Raw genomic sequence first — 15,675 nt, forward strand, 5'->3', positions numbered from 1 at the left:
TGCCAATTATTAATAACACACACATTCACACCTTGAATGCCAGTTTTTGTATGATCCAGTTTCTTTAAGGGAGGTGCAAATACTCATAGATGTGACAGAATCGGTTGAATCTTATTATAGTAAGGGCTTACAGACTTCAGTATTTATGTGGGGAAAAGATGTTTTTTGGTACCAACCTAAACTTCTTTCTCAAATGACATAACAACTGAAAATCAACTTTTGCCAGGCTGGAACAGTGCATAAGCCCAAAAGGCAGCAACCAATGAAGAAACTAGTCAGTTGAGCACAGGCTTTTTGGTCTGTCCAGATATGTGCAGATGTACCGTTAGGTCCACCACCACAATAGATTTGAAACACAGGCATCAAGATGTGATTGAAGTGTAGACTTTCGGCTTTAATTAGAAAGGGTTTAACAAAAGGGTTTAACAAAAATATTGCACTAACCGTTTAGGAATTAGCCATTTTAATACATACTCCTTCATTTTAATTGGCTAAAAAGTAATTGGACAAACCAACATGATTATAAATATAAGGATTACTTTCAAAACTTGGATGAAAATCCTTTGCAGTCAATGACTGCCTGAAGTTTGGAACCCAAGGACATCACCAAATGCTGAGTGCCCTCCCTTGAGATGCTGTACCAGGCCTTAACTGCGGCTGCCTTCAGTTGCTGCTTTTTTGTGGGACTTTCTGCCTTCAGTTTTGTCTTCAGGAAGTGAAAGCATGCTCAACTGGGTTGAAGTCAGGTGACTGACTTGGCCATTGAAGAATATTCCATTTCTTTGCCTTGAGAAGGTCTTGGGTTGCTTTCGCAGCATATTTTGGGTCATTGTCATCTGTCCTGTGAAACACTGTCCTGTCACTTTTGCAGAATTTGTCTGAATCTGAACAGATAGTATAGCCCTATGAATTCATTCTGCTACTTCTATCAACAGTCACATCATCAATAAACACCAGTGATAAAGTTAAATTGGCAGTCCAACCATGCCCATGCCATAACACTCCCTCCAACACGTTTGACAGATGATGGTTTGGATCATGAGCCATTCCTTTCCTTCCCCATACTCTTCTCTTCCCATCATTCTGGTACAAGTTAATCTTGGTGTAATCTGTCGAGAGAATCTTGTTCTAGAGCTGGGCAGGCTTTTTTAGATATTTTCTAGTCTAATCTGACTTTTCTATTCTTGAGTTACCAGTGGTTTGCACATTGTGGTAAACCCTCTGTATTTACATTCATGAAGGTGTCACTGGATTATAGACTTTGACAGTGATACACCTGCGTCCTTGAGAGTGTTCTTGACCTGGCTAGATGTTATGAAGGGGTTTTCTTCACCAAGGAAAGATACTCCCTCATTTGCATCAACACCTCTTTGTACCGCATCTTGAGAGTTCCTATGAACAGCTACCAAATGCAAATTCAACACATGGAATCAACTCCAGACCTTTTATCTGCTTAATTTGTCATGAAAAACGTGGGAACAGGCCACGCCTGGCCATGAAACTGATGAATTGTCAATTGTGCAATTACTTTTCAGCCTCTGAAAATGAGGGACTATGTATAAAAATGCCTGTAATTCCTAAAGGGGTAAATGTAATATTTCTGTTAAACCCCTTGAAATAAAGCTGAAAGTCTACACTTCAGTGACATCTTGATGGCTTTGTTTCAGATCAATTGCAGTGGTGGTGTATAGAGGCTAAATTACGAAAATTGTGTCACTGTCCTAATACTTATGGACCTAATTGTATGTGTGCAGTTTGAAGTTATGAGACTGGGCAGCTTTTATGCACAATGAGCTGTTTCACTGTGAGTGGATCCAGACATTCTGTTTGACAAAAGAATCAGGTAGTAACAAAATGTAAAATGTTATTTTTGTAGAGAAAATGTAACCATACAATCCCAGAATATGTATAGAATATAATATGAAAAGAAAATAATGTCTAGAGAGACTGAACTTCAATTGAAGGTATGACATGTCTGTGCTACTGTTATAGTTTAGTGTCTTTACATGGCCTTGGTTTTAATACTAATAGTCGGCTTCCAGCTGCTACTATAGATGTCCAGTTACAAAGAGTCCACAAAAGCAAAGCCATGTGTTCAGATGAGGGCAGAAATATTGTTCCATGGGGCCAGTCAAATTAGCTGGATCCCTGTAAATCCTCAGCTGCCATTACCATGTTCGTACAAACAGTGTATGAGTAGAAAGCAACCCAGTAGGTGTGCAGAGCTGCTGTCTCCCCACGCATGCTCTAGTTGTTCCCTCAAAAGGAGGTTAATATTATCCACTTTGTTCCCTACTTTGAGGACTTGTGTAACTGTGATGTGCAACAAGTCCCTTGCAAGTTGCCGTTGTTAAATCATTCACTACTGACCATATACAGTGATTCACAGTCATTAGTTTATATGAATGGTGAATCAAAATTAGGACACTTTCACTTAGGAGAATCATTATTTTGTCTCATCACTGACAGGTATTAGTGAACATAACTGTTAATTTTTGGATCTATAAAATGCAACATATTGCATGGTTTGAATTTTTACAATAAACTACAAATGTAGAGTCCACAACATGGACACTACATTTGTCATTACATAGTTGGAACTTTTGAGTGCAGTATCTACTATTTCAATTTTACACTCAGACTTTTGACATTCAAATAAAATGACAGTAAATTTATACACTATATAGTACAGTATATGGTACAAAAGAACAAACTTCCTTTCTGGAAAAGACAGTGAGATGATAATGTCAAAAATATGATTTTTTGCTTAGATAATACTTCTCTTAGTGCAATACTTAAGCGCAGTTATGTTGTTATTTGTTATTTCTTGGCTAGTATGGAGATAACGAATGATTACAGCAACCAGTAACTCTTTCAACACATGTGTTATGTGTATTGTATTAAAGGACTGGTTTACATTTCTCCATGTCTCTTAGTTTTCAGTCACTGTAATTGTTCCTCTTGGCCATACTGACCATAAAGGGATTCCTTCCTAACACAATTTCAATGACAACGCAAGTGATGGGGGACAAAATCCACAATCCTCTTTTTGTGCAAAAATGACTTGTAATGTTGAGCTGAAGGTAATATTAGGCTTCCGAAGGTGAGTTAGTTTTTTTTTTTTTTTTAAATGTGGGTGTCTTACAAGTTACTTTTGCTTTTTGTTTTGTTTTTTTTGTGCCAAAAACCCTCTGCATTTCCTAAGTTTCCTTGCTGAGTGGAGGAATAGTAAGAGAGAATTTTGTATTTTAAAAAAATAAATAAATAAAAAATAAATTTGATAGATACCCGATTAATTTGTGTAATTCAGACTGTTGAAACCTGATGATCCTGACACTGGAATGCATTTGAGAAACATTTTTCCGCAGAACATAGCTGTGGATTCCCACCCCCATCACTTGCATTGGAATCATGTTAGGAAGGGATCTCTTCACAGTCAGTATTGACAAGTACAATAATTACAATGACCAAAAAATGTTAAAATGTAAGTGTGGGAAAGGGAAATCCATTTCATCAATTGGAGTATACATAGAATTTTTTTATTTTATTTTAATTTTTATACACAATAATCAAAACTCAAAACTTTGTGTGTGTTTTTGAAATACATGGTTTTGTCGTTTTCCATTCTGTTCACAGTCACAGTGAACATATCCTAAGCAGTGAGAATATGCAAATATGTTGGTCACACAAAACCCCATGAAATTATAAAGTTCCTAACTGACCGAATATTCTTTTGATGAGCTGGTATGAATGTGTGATGTGTTAGCAGCACTCCATAACTCTGTTGGGTATCTTTGGTTTCACTTAGTTTTATATATTTTACAGCACAAGTGGCTCAGTCACCTCTATTACATCAATGTAGAAACTTACCACATTTTACATGGGTTTACAGCTGCTCCAATCTGATATGTCTGCCCTGAATAAAGCACAGCACTACTCAGAATCACATATAGAAGCCATCTTGACCTTGAGATTGACCTACTTAAGTTCCATTAGGCATTCCCCGAATATGTTTGACGATGAAGATGATTCAGTCATCTCCTGTAATTTTGTATTTTAAACATCGTTAAATGCATGTTTATTTTTTAATTGAGGTTTTCAGTGCCCTGTGACTTGATTTGCATAATAGTGTGTGGTCTAGACATTTTGAACATGGTCAGCTTCATTATCATCGTCATTGTCACAATTTTTGGAATCAAAGAATTCTTGACCATTACCACTTCAGCATTTTAGGTCATCCGTTGTCATTTTATAAGAAGAGAGGTGCTGTGTATACAGTGTTTTTAGTCACTACTGTCTGTGCTCTTGACAATGGACTCCAAGGACATGTTTTGTAATGTGAATTAATGTGTATGTTAAGCTTGTAACGGTCAAACCAGTCTGACATGTTCCCAGAGAATTTTCTAAAGTTTAATGACAGTCCATGTCTCAGTTGCCTTAAAGTTTCCTCCTCAATTTCCAAGTTGCTGGAGTTTGCAGTTGTATTTCAAGTACATACCAGACAATCAAGGTGATACACAGTTTAGCAGCAGAATTGAAAATCTGCTTATTTTATGTAACATTTATTTGAAGAGGATTATGGACTCTAGAGACCATTAGATCCCCTTGATGGAATGTTGAGCCCTTTTAAAACCATGTTTAGCACTGGTCCGTTACAGAATCAACATATTTTTACTATCATACCAGAATTCTGAAACTGAAAAATGCCTCAATTTATCCAAAGCATATAGAATATGAATTTCTTTCATGTTTTGTTTTTTTTTACCAATGGAAGATGTATTGAGATCTCATTTATATATTTTTGTAAATTCACATATAGATTGCATTCATTTCATAAAATGAAATTTGGTATTCTATATGCAAGAACCATGAAATTTTTTTTTTTTTTTTTTTTAAGTTAATGTGAGGCAGAATGGGGAATGTAACAGTCCACTCAAAGATATCCACTAATTCATGGAAACAACTAGAGCACCATACACATTAGCATTTTGTTAGAACACCGACATCCTTTGCCTTTGACAGCAGTTCACACAGGAAATGTGCATCAATCACAGATTGTTTTTGTGTTGCATCAGAAATTCTGTCAAATTCAAAAACTTTTTAAAAAATTTAATTGTTCCAAGAGTTTTTGAACTACTTTTAAATTCCACGTGTCAATGTGTACTTTATTTATGATTGCATAGTTTGAAATTCTCCTTCATATCTGAAATTACTTGAAGTGTGAGCCTGTGATGTTAATGATACACAAATAAACCCCCCTGAGGGAGCATAATTCAAGTGTTGACATATTAATGTTATTGCTGTTTAAAGATGCACTATGAGGTTAGTACTCAGTGGTCCTGCTATTGAAAGAATCTCACTGAAGCCATCAGTTGGTGTAAATCAGATACAGTGTTCATGAGTTCGGAATTATGTTGATTTTTTTTTTGTTATTAAAATAAGCTTTAGGTTTTCTCCAGGTGTAATACCTGCTTATGTTATTAATGTGTGGCCTTTTTACAGTGAATCAGTCTGGACCACACAATGAATATTGTTTTGAACAATATTTTTTATATTTGGTTCCCACCCACAAGAATTCTTCCCGTTGTGCATCCCAAAACGCAACCCCATAAGCACTGAAGTCATAATGGCTCTTCTGGCTGTGCCTTCATTTTTATGATTTTTTTGTTATTTTATTTTACGCTGTATCCTGAAGTACTTATGTTTTCATATACAGCCCAAGCTACTACCAATAGCTGTGTCTCAGACATCTGTCCAGGAGTAGACCAGAACTAGCTTTATGAATGAATAAATGAATAATACAGATTTGATCAGCAATTTATGACATAAGGCTGAAAAGAGTTTTATTTCTTTTGAAAAGGCAAAGGAGAAACCTGTGTCATGTTACAATGGAAAGTAATGGTCCTTTTGATGGAGGGACTGAAACAGGAAACATGTAATTGATTTAAATAAATAAGCTTTCCTTATGTCAATCATTTAATGGGAAATTCACATTTCAGCAGGGGGGCTCTTCTTTAATCCCTTATTAGACGTGTCAGTTTTTACTTTTAAATGCTACTTATTAGCTTTTTTTGTATAGAAGCTCCTAACTTGACCATTGACCTTACTGTTTGTATCATTCAGTCATCAGTCATCTTTGTAGCTGGAAGAAAATTTCTGCATTAAGCTTAACATCTGCAAATAAGATGAGTGCAATAACTGGACTTAATTCATATTCTTTATTCATAAATGTCATGTTATGTGATTAAGTATTACAGTAAATAATAATGTATAACGTGATTGAAAAACGTTTACACAAAAACGTGAGTACTTATGCTGAGCACTTTTGGGATGCCCCTTTAATTCAGTGAGATGCTAAACTCGATTAAATTTGTTGATGTTTCACTGTTGTTTGGATGTATGAATATTAGATTATAAATTTGCTGTACTTGAATTGAGATGTTATTAAAATGAGGATCATGACAAATTTTTATAATTTGTTCACTGGTTTGTGTATTGATTTAACTCTAAGAAAAAAGCATTTTGAACCTGTCATGTTTGTTAGTGCCACCTAGTGGGAAATATGTTCATATCCCCTCCTAGTAATTAAAGGGGCCATTGAAATGTAATTGTTAGAATTATGCCATTAGAAGTGTCATATGTGGTTTGTTCTATGTAGCTCTGAATACTTTCTTAGGTAATTGCTTTCAGCCAACCAGTGTGGTCTGTTTCTAGGATCCTATCAAGTAATACTATGAAGAAAAATGTTCACCAGTAACATTCACCAACATTCATCCATCCACAAGCCATACTGCAATGTCCTGCTCCCAAAAGTACTCAGAAAAGGTACTCAATTTTTTGTGTAAATGTATTCCAATCACATTATACAATATTACTATAGTATAATAACTGTAATACTTGTAAAATGGTTGGCTGATAATATTTATGAATTATGCAATAATTCCAGCACTTATCTTACTTGCATTAAATGTTAATCTTAATGTATAAATTTCCATCCTGCTGCAAAGATTGAAATTATACAAAATATTAAAGTTAAGGGTCAAGTTAGGGACTTGTATAGTAACAAGCCCATTAGTAGCATTTACAAGCAAAAACTGACACGTTGAATTAAGGATTAAAGAAGAGCACCCTGCTGAAATGTGATTTTCTCACTTAATGCCAATAAGAGGGAAAGATTTTAAAATTACCTGCACGTTAAGCCTTTCTGTGAACCAAAAAGAAAAATGAAAAAAAAAACGCCAGTGTAATACACCACAACAGGATTTGTGATTTTTTTTTTTTTGATCAGCAGCAACGAGTGATTTTTTTTTTTTGAACCTGACCTTTAGTCTGTGTCTCACCTCCACTCATATTGTATCATGGTATATATGTATTAACTCAGAGATTATCATCAGAATATGATTGGCTGAACTTGAATTAATCCTCAGAACACTGTTTTTGTTTAACTGACGCCCAGAAAAATGTGAGGCAGTAGCTAGTATTATAAGCTTAATGTTCTTAGTACTTACTGAAATTCCATACTGGGATTTTTTTTCCCTGAGTATAAACTAGCAGCATTGTCCTTGATATAAACTGAAAAAAGGAAAAAAGTAAATGAAAAATGTCCTGGTTCATAATTTTAATGGTTAGCCAAGAGTAATTTTACAGTTAAGTATAATCTTATCTCAGACAGACCAAATATTATGTATGTGTAATATTAGCATTACTCAGCAGTAGTCAGCTGAAATAAAAAAATAATTTGTCAGCATCATGCTTTTCCTCACTTTTTTCCTTTGCTCTACTCCCGCTTCCACCCTCATGTTGCTGTCTTATGATTTGCTCTCGTTTGTCCCCGTCTTCTCTTTTCCTTTATTCTCCTATATTTTTTTTCTCCGCTATCCTGCTCTCTCTTCTGTCATCCACTCTTCTCCTCCATCCTCCCCTCTTCCTCTTCATTCTCCTCTCAACTTGTCCTCCTCCTCGCTGTCATCCTCTCCCTTGATGTCTACCCAGATCCAGCAGAGGCCCAGCCAAAGCAGGGGGGAGTGTGGCCTCAGAGCTCCATAAATCCAGCTTGTAATCAGCGTGTACCAGCCATAATGAGCAGGAGATAGTGAAAATATGTTGATTATCTCCCAACATGAGGGGATGAGGGGGCAGACACTTTGGATACATGCTTTCTTGAAGCTTTTCCAGTGGCATAAATAGCTGTCTTTACATGGGAACATGGACAAAAACAAAGATACACACTTTGAAGGCAGCCATATGGCCTGCAGATAGAGATGCTCCTTTGGGAGTCCTGCAAAAGATGATATTGCCCCCATAGAGCCCTCAGCATCATGGAGTCCGTCTGGGATTACATGAGGAGACAAGTAATTGAGGCAGTTTAAATCGAAAGAAGAACTGTGGAAAGTTCTCAAGGGTGCTTGGAACAACCTACCTGCTTACCTGGAACTGTGCACTAGTGTACCTATGAAAATTGGTATGTATTTTAAAGCCAGAAGGGTGGTCATGCCAATTATTGATTTTATTTAGGTTTTTTCTGTTTACTGCATTTTGTATGAAGTTAACTGATAAAAAATAATAAAATTGAATAAAACTAGAAAAGGCTAAAGTTTCTGAGGAAATAGTTGAAAGTGGATCTGCTGAATGAAGTTAACATATCAAGTAGAGTGTAGGCACTGGAAGAAGCTTTAGTTTCAAGTCAAAGTCCTGAAAGGACTTGAAATTGTTGACATAAAAGTGATAAATTGAACTGGAAGTGTAATTTGAAGCAGAAGTCCTAAAACAAAATTTTTGCCATTTCAGTGTATAAACTGAAAGTAGAGGAGTCTAAGCTGAAGTGTAAGTACTGACAGCAGTTGTCAATTGTGTATGAACAGTGGAAGTTGTGGTACTTTTACACTTGTACTACTACAAGTGTCATTAAATCGGACCTTGAAACCTTGATGGGGAAGACTAAGCAATGTCTCCAAAAAGAAAAAATGGAAACATAATTGCATGTTTCTAAAATGCAAAATATATAATAAAATAAAATAAAATAAAGGCTCTTAAATGACAGTCAAAAAACATATATATAAAACTGTCTGTGTAAGCATTAGACCATGACATGCTAACCAGTAAAAGATTAAAGTCATTATTTTAGTTTTTCCTGCAGAACAAACACTTTGAAGTTTTCTATTCTACGATCAGTGTTTTTTGGTGCTTTTTGTTACATGCATATTTGACAGTCACATCCAGCTGTGAGCCTGGCCATGGTTCTCATTTGACCTCAGTCTCTCTTGCAGTTGCTTTACCAAAGCATCTGGCTTCTGTAACCTCCGCCTCAGTAGTTAGACTCCAGCAGCTCCAAATTTGTCATCACTACACATGGGAAACCGCGAGCTCCACCCCACTCCCTACCCCATAACTGATTTATAGATCTAGCCTTGAACACAGAACTGTTGCTTGTGGAGCTGAGCCCATTTTCTTCAAGGAGGAGATGATTTTAGTTAGTCTGGTCCCTCATCTGTAGTAGGCTTCTCCTATCCACCCTACAGACGTATCAACATGACTTACTGGATTGGATTTCAGTACTGAGCTCTTATTTTTGCAATTATAGTATACAGCAACAAAATATGATACTTAGTGAACTATGAGTTGAGATACAAAAACTACAAATATTGTGAAAAAAGGAGGACACTGGAAACTGTCTCTTTTTTATCTCGAGATGTCAATTCAAACTGTGCTAATATTTAGCTTCTTTAAAGATTTAATTTGGATTTACTTGCACTTACTTTCCTGTTTACTTGCTTTACTTTTTACTTATTTACAGAAATATATGGAATATCAAGATGTCTTTGGCGTTTTGTGGTTTTCATGTGTGCTGGGTGATTTCATGACAATGCAAGCAAATTAATTACGGTTGGAAAATCAGGAAGGCTTTTCAAAAAGTAATGTTAGGTACACATTGCCAAACAATCCCATATCACAGGAAAATGCCCACACACTTACAAACGGGACTCCTCAGGAAAAAAAAATGCAAAAAAGATTCAATTTATGCTTTCATGACTATTCAAAAAACAGAATAGTTTAAATATGTGGGCAATTTGGACATTAAGCTTTCAATTATTTATCAGTCCACAAAGCTTCGATGTAAGACAGTGCTAGGCAACATCTAGGCTCTATGGCATCATAAATGCTAGTTAAAATGATTATGAAATTTTATTTCATTTTTTTATGGGACGGCAAAGTGCATTAGTTACAAAAGTTCTCACTGCTTCAACTAAAGAGATCAACCATTGTAAAAACTCGTTCAAAGCTCAGCTCTTTCATTCACTTTTTTTTAGTTAACAAATTTATCATCAAGGTGAAGTCCTCAATTTAATGAATATGATGCTTCTTGTGAGGTAATTTTTACCAACCAGTCTAGACAACTGAATCTCAGTTGTTCTATATGCCCAGAGATGCTTACATTTATTCAGAACTCCTGTCCAAAAAACAATCAAAAGTTTTTGTTTTTCCTAAAATCACAATACTGTAAACTGCTATTGTCAACCATAGGCACACTATCAGTCCCTAAAGGAATACTGCAGAAATATTAGAGGAACATCTTATTTGTTAAGAGCTGCAACAGGCTGTAACAGTTACCTGCTGATGTCAAATGTTTTTTAGATTTACACCACATGTGTCTGGTGATTATAGATTGCTACATAGATTGTTTCCTGTGAAATGATCATGATGACAAAATTAAGAATATGTCAAGTTAACACAATAATATTTTTTATGATTATGTGAAACATCCTGAAATAATTTTTCCATGACCGACGTTGGGAAGTTTATCTCAACCCACTGAGGTCTACGGCAACCAATTGGATTATTTTTGCTTCTAAAATGTTGTTTGTGTTAAGTAACTCTGACCAAAACACATTATTGTAGATGGTGTTTTGCTCAAAGAAGAAGGTTACATTCTGTGGCAGAGTTGTAAAGAGAATTAAGTGGTTATTATCGCAGAGATATAAAATAGTTGACAGCTGCTTTGTTCCCACAACAATCCCTCCCTGACTGCTACTCACTGCTATTCTGTCTGCCCCCCCCTTTCTTAAAGTACACAGGTGATTGAACTCTTCCATACAGTGAAAGTAAAATAAAAACAAAACACTGTACAACTTTTAAATCAAGATAATAGGTCAAACACTGTTCCTCCATGTAGTGATTTGTGGAATAATTAGTCAAGTGAAGCACCCTCTTCATTTCTTTGTATGAAATCCCTCCTGACAATCTGCTGTCTAATGCTCAAATAATGTTGGAATATTTTCAACAAAAGTAAATCTAAATCTCTGTGCTGTCCCCTTATGTTTTCCCCAGATGGCAGGGAATAGAATTACTTTTAACAAGCTTTTCCTTTTTCTGCAGATACACACAACAAATTCAATCTTGGAACTTTTGTACTAATCTGGAAATGTAACCAGTTTTTAAATTGAAGAATTAAATGAAAAGGCCAATCAGCTTGCATAATTCCAACAGCTGGAGATAAGAATGGCCCTGTCCTTGTAGCTGAAGGTTATTTTACTGTAGATCCTGTCCTTCATATTAACATGAACCCAAAACTGCAAGAATGTATTCAATGGATGTATTTCGGGAACCAAACTGACAATTTGCTTTGAAAGTAACTTCTTTTTGTTACTTTGTTATAGATATTGCATTCAATAGTAGCTAAATGGCTAGTCCAGATAAAAGATAAGAAATGGGATGAAAGTTTTGTCACATGTTCTATTATCACTCTTTGACTGCTTCTAAGGTGGGTCTCAGAGGGTGTGTCCCATCCCGTCCAGGCGGTGGCATCTGATTGGCTGAGACTCCAGATAGCAGCGCTCCCATGCTGCCACAGTAGAGCAGGGAACGCATGGGCCACTTCTGAGGAGACAGCATAAGTTAAATCCCATCTGGATAAATGTGACAATCATACAGTTTTACATTATGTTACCAGTAGTTTAGTTAAAATGGTGAGATCAGACAAATATGTAATACACTTAAGCCCCTCAATCTATGGTCATAAGGTATGTTGGCTTTCATCTTGTCAGGGCACAAATGATTTTTTTTGTTAGTCAGGGTTATTGATCAGTGACCTTTTAATTAAGCCTCTTATTTCAGTAGTGTTTGTTCAGTATTTTTACTGTAAGACGATAACTGCTTATTTAGAGAAACTGTGACCTTTAAGCTTTACTCTTCTATATTGATTTGGATGGAGCAAGCAGTGAAAATAGCACAAAATTTCAAATAGAAATTCCCATATCAAATGATTAGATTATCTTTTCAAATTGACATGATGATCTTTGATGTCCTCCGACTTTGAAAATGAGCTTACATTGTAAGCTTTTTCATTAATTCAGGACAACTCATAACCTCCTTTGTCTGTGTAGTACAGTTAATAATGTTATAACTGATAGAGCAAAACTTTATGAAATGTCCCACGGAACAGACCTTAATATATTAAATACTGCACATGACATTACGTTATTACATTAACCATGAATGTTTCCTTTAAACGGCTGTTATCTATTATAAGAAATAGTAATGATGTAAAAACTATTAACAATTTGTACTAATAATAATATTAAGTAATTATTAACTCAGTAAATTGTGTTCTTATTCTTTAGAGTCACATTACCGATCAAGACTGCAGTACATATACTGGTTTAATGTTGTGGCTATACATGTAAGTCTTAGAAAGTGTTCTCAGACTTTTGGACCCCACTGTTTGTATCTAAATACTGTATATACTGTATACATACACACCATTCAGCCACAACATTAAAACCGGTGGCTGATCAGTGTAAATCCACTGGAGGAGTTTTATCATTTATATATCCATCAGGCCATATAATGTAAATCAGTAACAGTCAGTGTAATGTAAACTGCATGATTAGCAGTACAGTATCAGTTCCCAGACTTACCTTAACAGGATGCAAGTATCCACCCCGCCTGGAGGGCAGGGTGTGCTCAGCCACGATCCCTCCCTCTAGGGTCTCTGTTAAATAAGCTATATAGTTGGTAGCCAGAACCAGAACATCCAGCTTAGATAACTTGGTGTCAGGTGGGACTGAGGGCAGAGCAGCCTGTAGAGAGAGGAGGAGGGTGGACAAGGCTGGGCTCTAATTCAGCTCTCTACACTGCGTTGAATGAAAAGGGTTTCGCATGTAATGCAAATATGCTCATAAGAGTTGTCCTAAGTTTCCTGAGCGTTTGGTTGCAATTTGGTTGACAAATGAAGATATGTTTGGGTATAGGTAAGACTGTAATTTTTTTCTTGTTAAAGAAAAAAAATACCAGCAGAAGCTACTTTTTTCTACTTTTTTTTTAATTGTAAGGCACAACATTTTATTAAATACATACAAAAAACACTCAAGACGTTCAAAATAAATTCATCAAACTGAATTCAATGCATAAATAGGAAGCAGGTGATAAAACAGAACTATACAGGGAATACCTCAGGAGTTAATGAGAGCACAAGAAGTAAAACAGCTTGTGTTTGTTGTTAACTCAATGAAATGGTGAGAAATTTAATGTTTGTCAATGTTAACATTACCTGCAGACTGTGGAAGGCCTGTCGCAGGTTGCGTACGCGGCTCCTTTCTCGAGCGGCATTTTCTGGGGAGTGTTGACTCCTCAGCATCCTGGACTGGACGGCAGAACCCCAACTGGAACCAGAGTTTGGCCTGGACCCACACATAGACTGTACCTGCAGCAAAGGACATGTTTAGAACCTGATATTTCTGACATGAAAATAAAACAAACTCTTATTCAAAGCCTTTACACTGTTTTTGAAGGTTTACTTTGAGTGTGAAGAGACATCCAGTAAAACAGAAAATCTGAGAAAACCATTAAGTGAACAATCAATTTTGCACTACACCTATATGGAAGACTTTGAAAGAATGACATTAATCAGATTCTGTGAATTGATTAATTTATCGTTGTAAAATAGAACTACTTAGTGCATTGCATATTATCTGCATACAATTAACTACTGAAAGGTACAGTGTGAGAATCAATATTTGTCTACTCAAGATCAACAGTTATCGTATAAGCCCTCTTTCATTACTTTTATTTGCGTGTGTTCTGCCCATAAGACAGAATTAGTCATTTACAAGTACTACGTACATATCAAACAGAAGGATGTCTACTAACTTTACGGCACTAAGAGAAAGTTTTTCAAATTATGGTAAGAGAAAATCAACAACTTGTGCTTCAAACTATGAGATGCTTTAGTGGTTGGAAATAATTTATACTCTGTGATTACTAGAGTAACTGACTGACTGACTATCTGTATGTTAGAGACAGACCTTTCTTATCTCTGATGTGATTTTTAAAATTATTACTGATTCTTTAGATAGTGTATAATTAGAAAAAAGGCCACAAATTAAGAGAGAGGTGCATTTTACCCAGTCAGCACTCCTCAGGACTGTTTCTAAACATGTGAAATGTAGATGAAAAGTGCATCCTTGTGCAAGAAAACTTACAAAAATGAGGAGTATGTTAGTATGCATCATGCTCTTTTCAGTTACCGGTTCTAATGTAAAAAGGCTCATTGGTATATTGAGATTACATTCGACTACTTTTGTGAACAAAACAAATTCTAAGCAGTTGGTTTCTATGCCATTTTTCCTGTTATACCCTGGTATGTTCAAATTGTGAGGAAGGTTGTGCAATATCCCACTGGTTGCTCAGAATAATTAATTGCCACGTTGCCAGATCTTTCTTTGAAATCAGGGTTGTGCTGCAGTTTCAGATGTGAAAACCATATCCATATGATATTTACATTTACATTCTTTTGTGTTTATACATTATTAATGCCTCTGTTTAAGAGAAAGACACACTTTAATCACATTATGAAGGCTTTAAATTTGACTGTTACCACAGACTCACCCACTTCCTAGGCTCCCGGCTGCTATGTATGCTCTGCCTATGTTCGTGCAGGGATGCTGGGTTGCTGGCTGCACAGGGCTGATGGCTCTGTGGCTCCGCCATGGAGCTGGAGACCAGCTGGTGGTTCGCTGCAACCGTCATGAGATCTTCCAGAGGATTAACTGCCATGGATGCTGCAAAAGTGGTGTTGCAAATTCTCCTAAAGACTTAAATCACTTTTGTTCAGTCTGCTTTTATTGGCTGGATGAGAGTTTGCTCTCCTGTGTTGAAGACTGTTGTCAAACTATCATCTATTAAGTACTAAGGTAAATACGCTACAGAACACACAGTTTGAGGTCATTTTTCGATCTAGTTCGAAGGCATCTATTACATGTAATCCAGATTTAAAAAAATACTTGCTAAAGAACACCTGACATTATTCATCTACTCTCCAGAAAAGCATAACATTCTATTCTGTGATCATTCTTATACAGCTGCTAAGGACTGTTCTATTCAAGCACCTCTAACCTCCCTTTCAAAGTTCACCAGACCTCTGTGGCACCCCAGTTCTACTCAGACCCCCAAACGGCTGGTTTAAACACTATAGTTCCTGGCTGCTTCTCTGCGCATCACGGTTCATCAAGAGAATTCCTCCCAGTCCGGCCCTCTCTTTCTCTCTGCCTCTCCGTTTCTCTCTGCTTGTTTCCTTATCGGGTGAGGTAATGTGGGGAACTTCATATGGTCCTTATCTCAGCTGCCCGGTCATCCTGATCCTCCTCTGGTTGTTTAAATGCCAAGAAGAGCAGGCAGGCA

At 36.3% G+C, this 15,675-nt stretch overlaps 2 protein-coding genes across 4 annotated transcripts in view; one reads left to right on the top strand and one right to left on the bottom strand.

The window, feature by feature from the left end:
- Positions 1–744, top strand: part of slc5a6a (solute carrier family 5 member 6a) — a 26,884-nt gene extending 26,140 nt beyond the window's left edge. For 2 of the 3 annotated variants that reach the window (XM_040124797.1, XM_040124798.1), the window contains one exon: positions 1–744. This exon is cut by the window's left edge and continues 190 nt beyond it. The gene's annotated coding sequence lies outside the window, so the exon portion shown is untranslated. The other variant, XM_040124796.1, reaches the window with a different exon arrangement.
- A 6,406-nt stretch (positions 745–7,150) lies between these two features.
- On the bottom strand, positions 7,151–15,675 carry LOC120788746 (transcription factor 23-like). The gene is made up of 4 exons (XM_040124821.1): positions 14,884–15,675; positions 13,547–13,699; positions 12,915–13,076; positions 7,151–11,874 (listed from the first exon to the last, which is right to left on the bottom strand). Exons 1-4 carry the CDS (start codon positions 15,049–15,051, stop codon positions 11,737–11,739), a joined length of 621 nt encoding a protein of 206 aa, XP_039980755.1. The 5' UTR covers positions 15,052–15,675; the 3' UTR covers positions 7,151–11,736.

The sequence above is a fragment of the Xiphias gladius genome, chromosome 4 (genome assembly GCF_016859285.1).
Source record: "Xiphias gladius isolate SHS-SW01 ecotype Sanya breed wild chromosome 4, ASM1685928v1, whole genome shotgun sequence".
Classification (NCBI taxonomy): Eukaryota; Metazoa; Chordata; class Actinopteri; order Istiophoriformes; family Xiphiidae; genus Xiphias; species Xiphias gladius.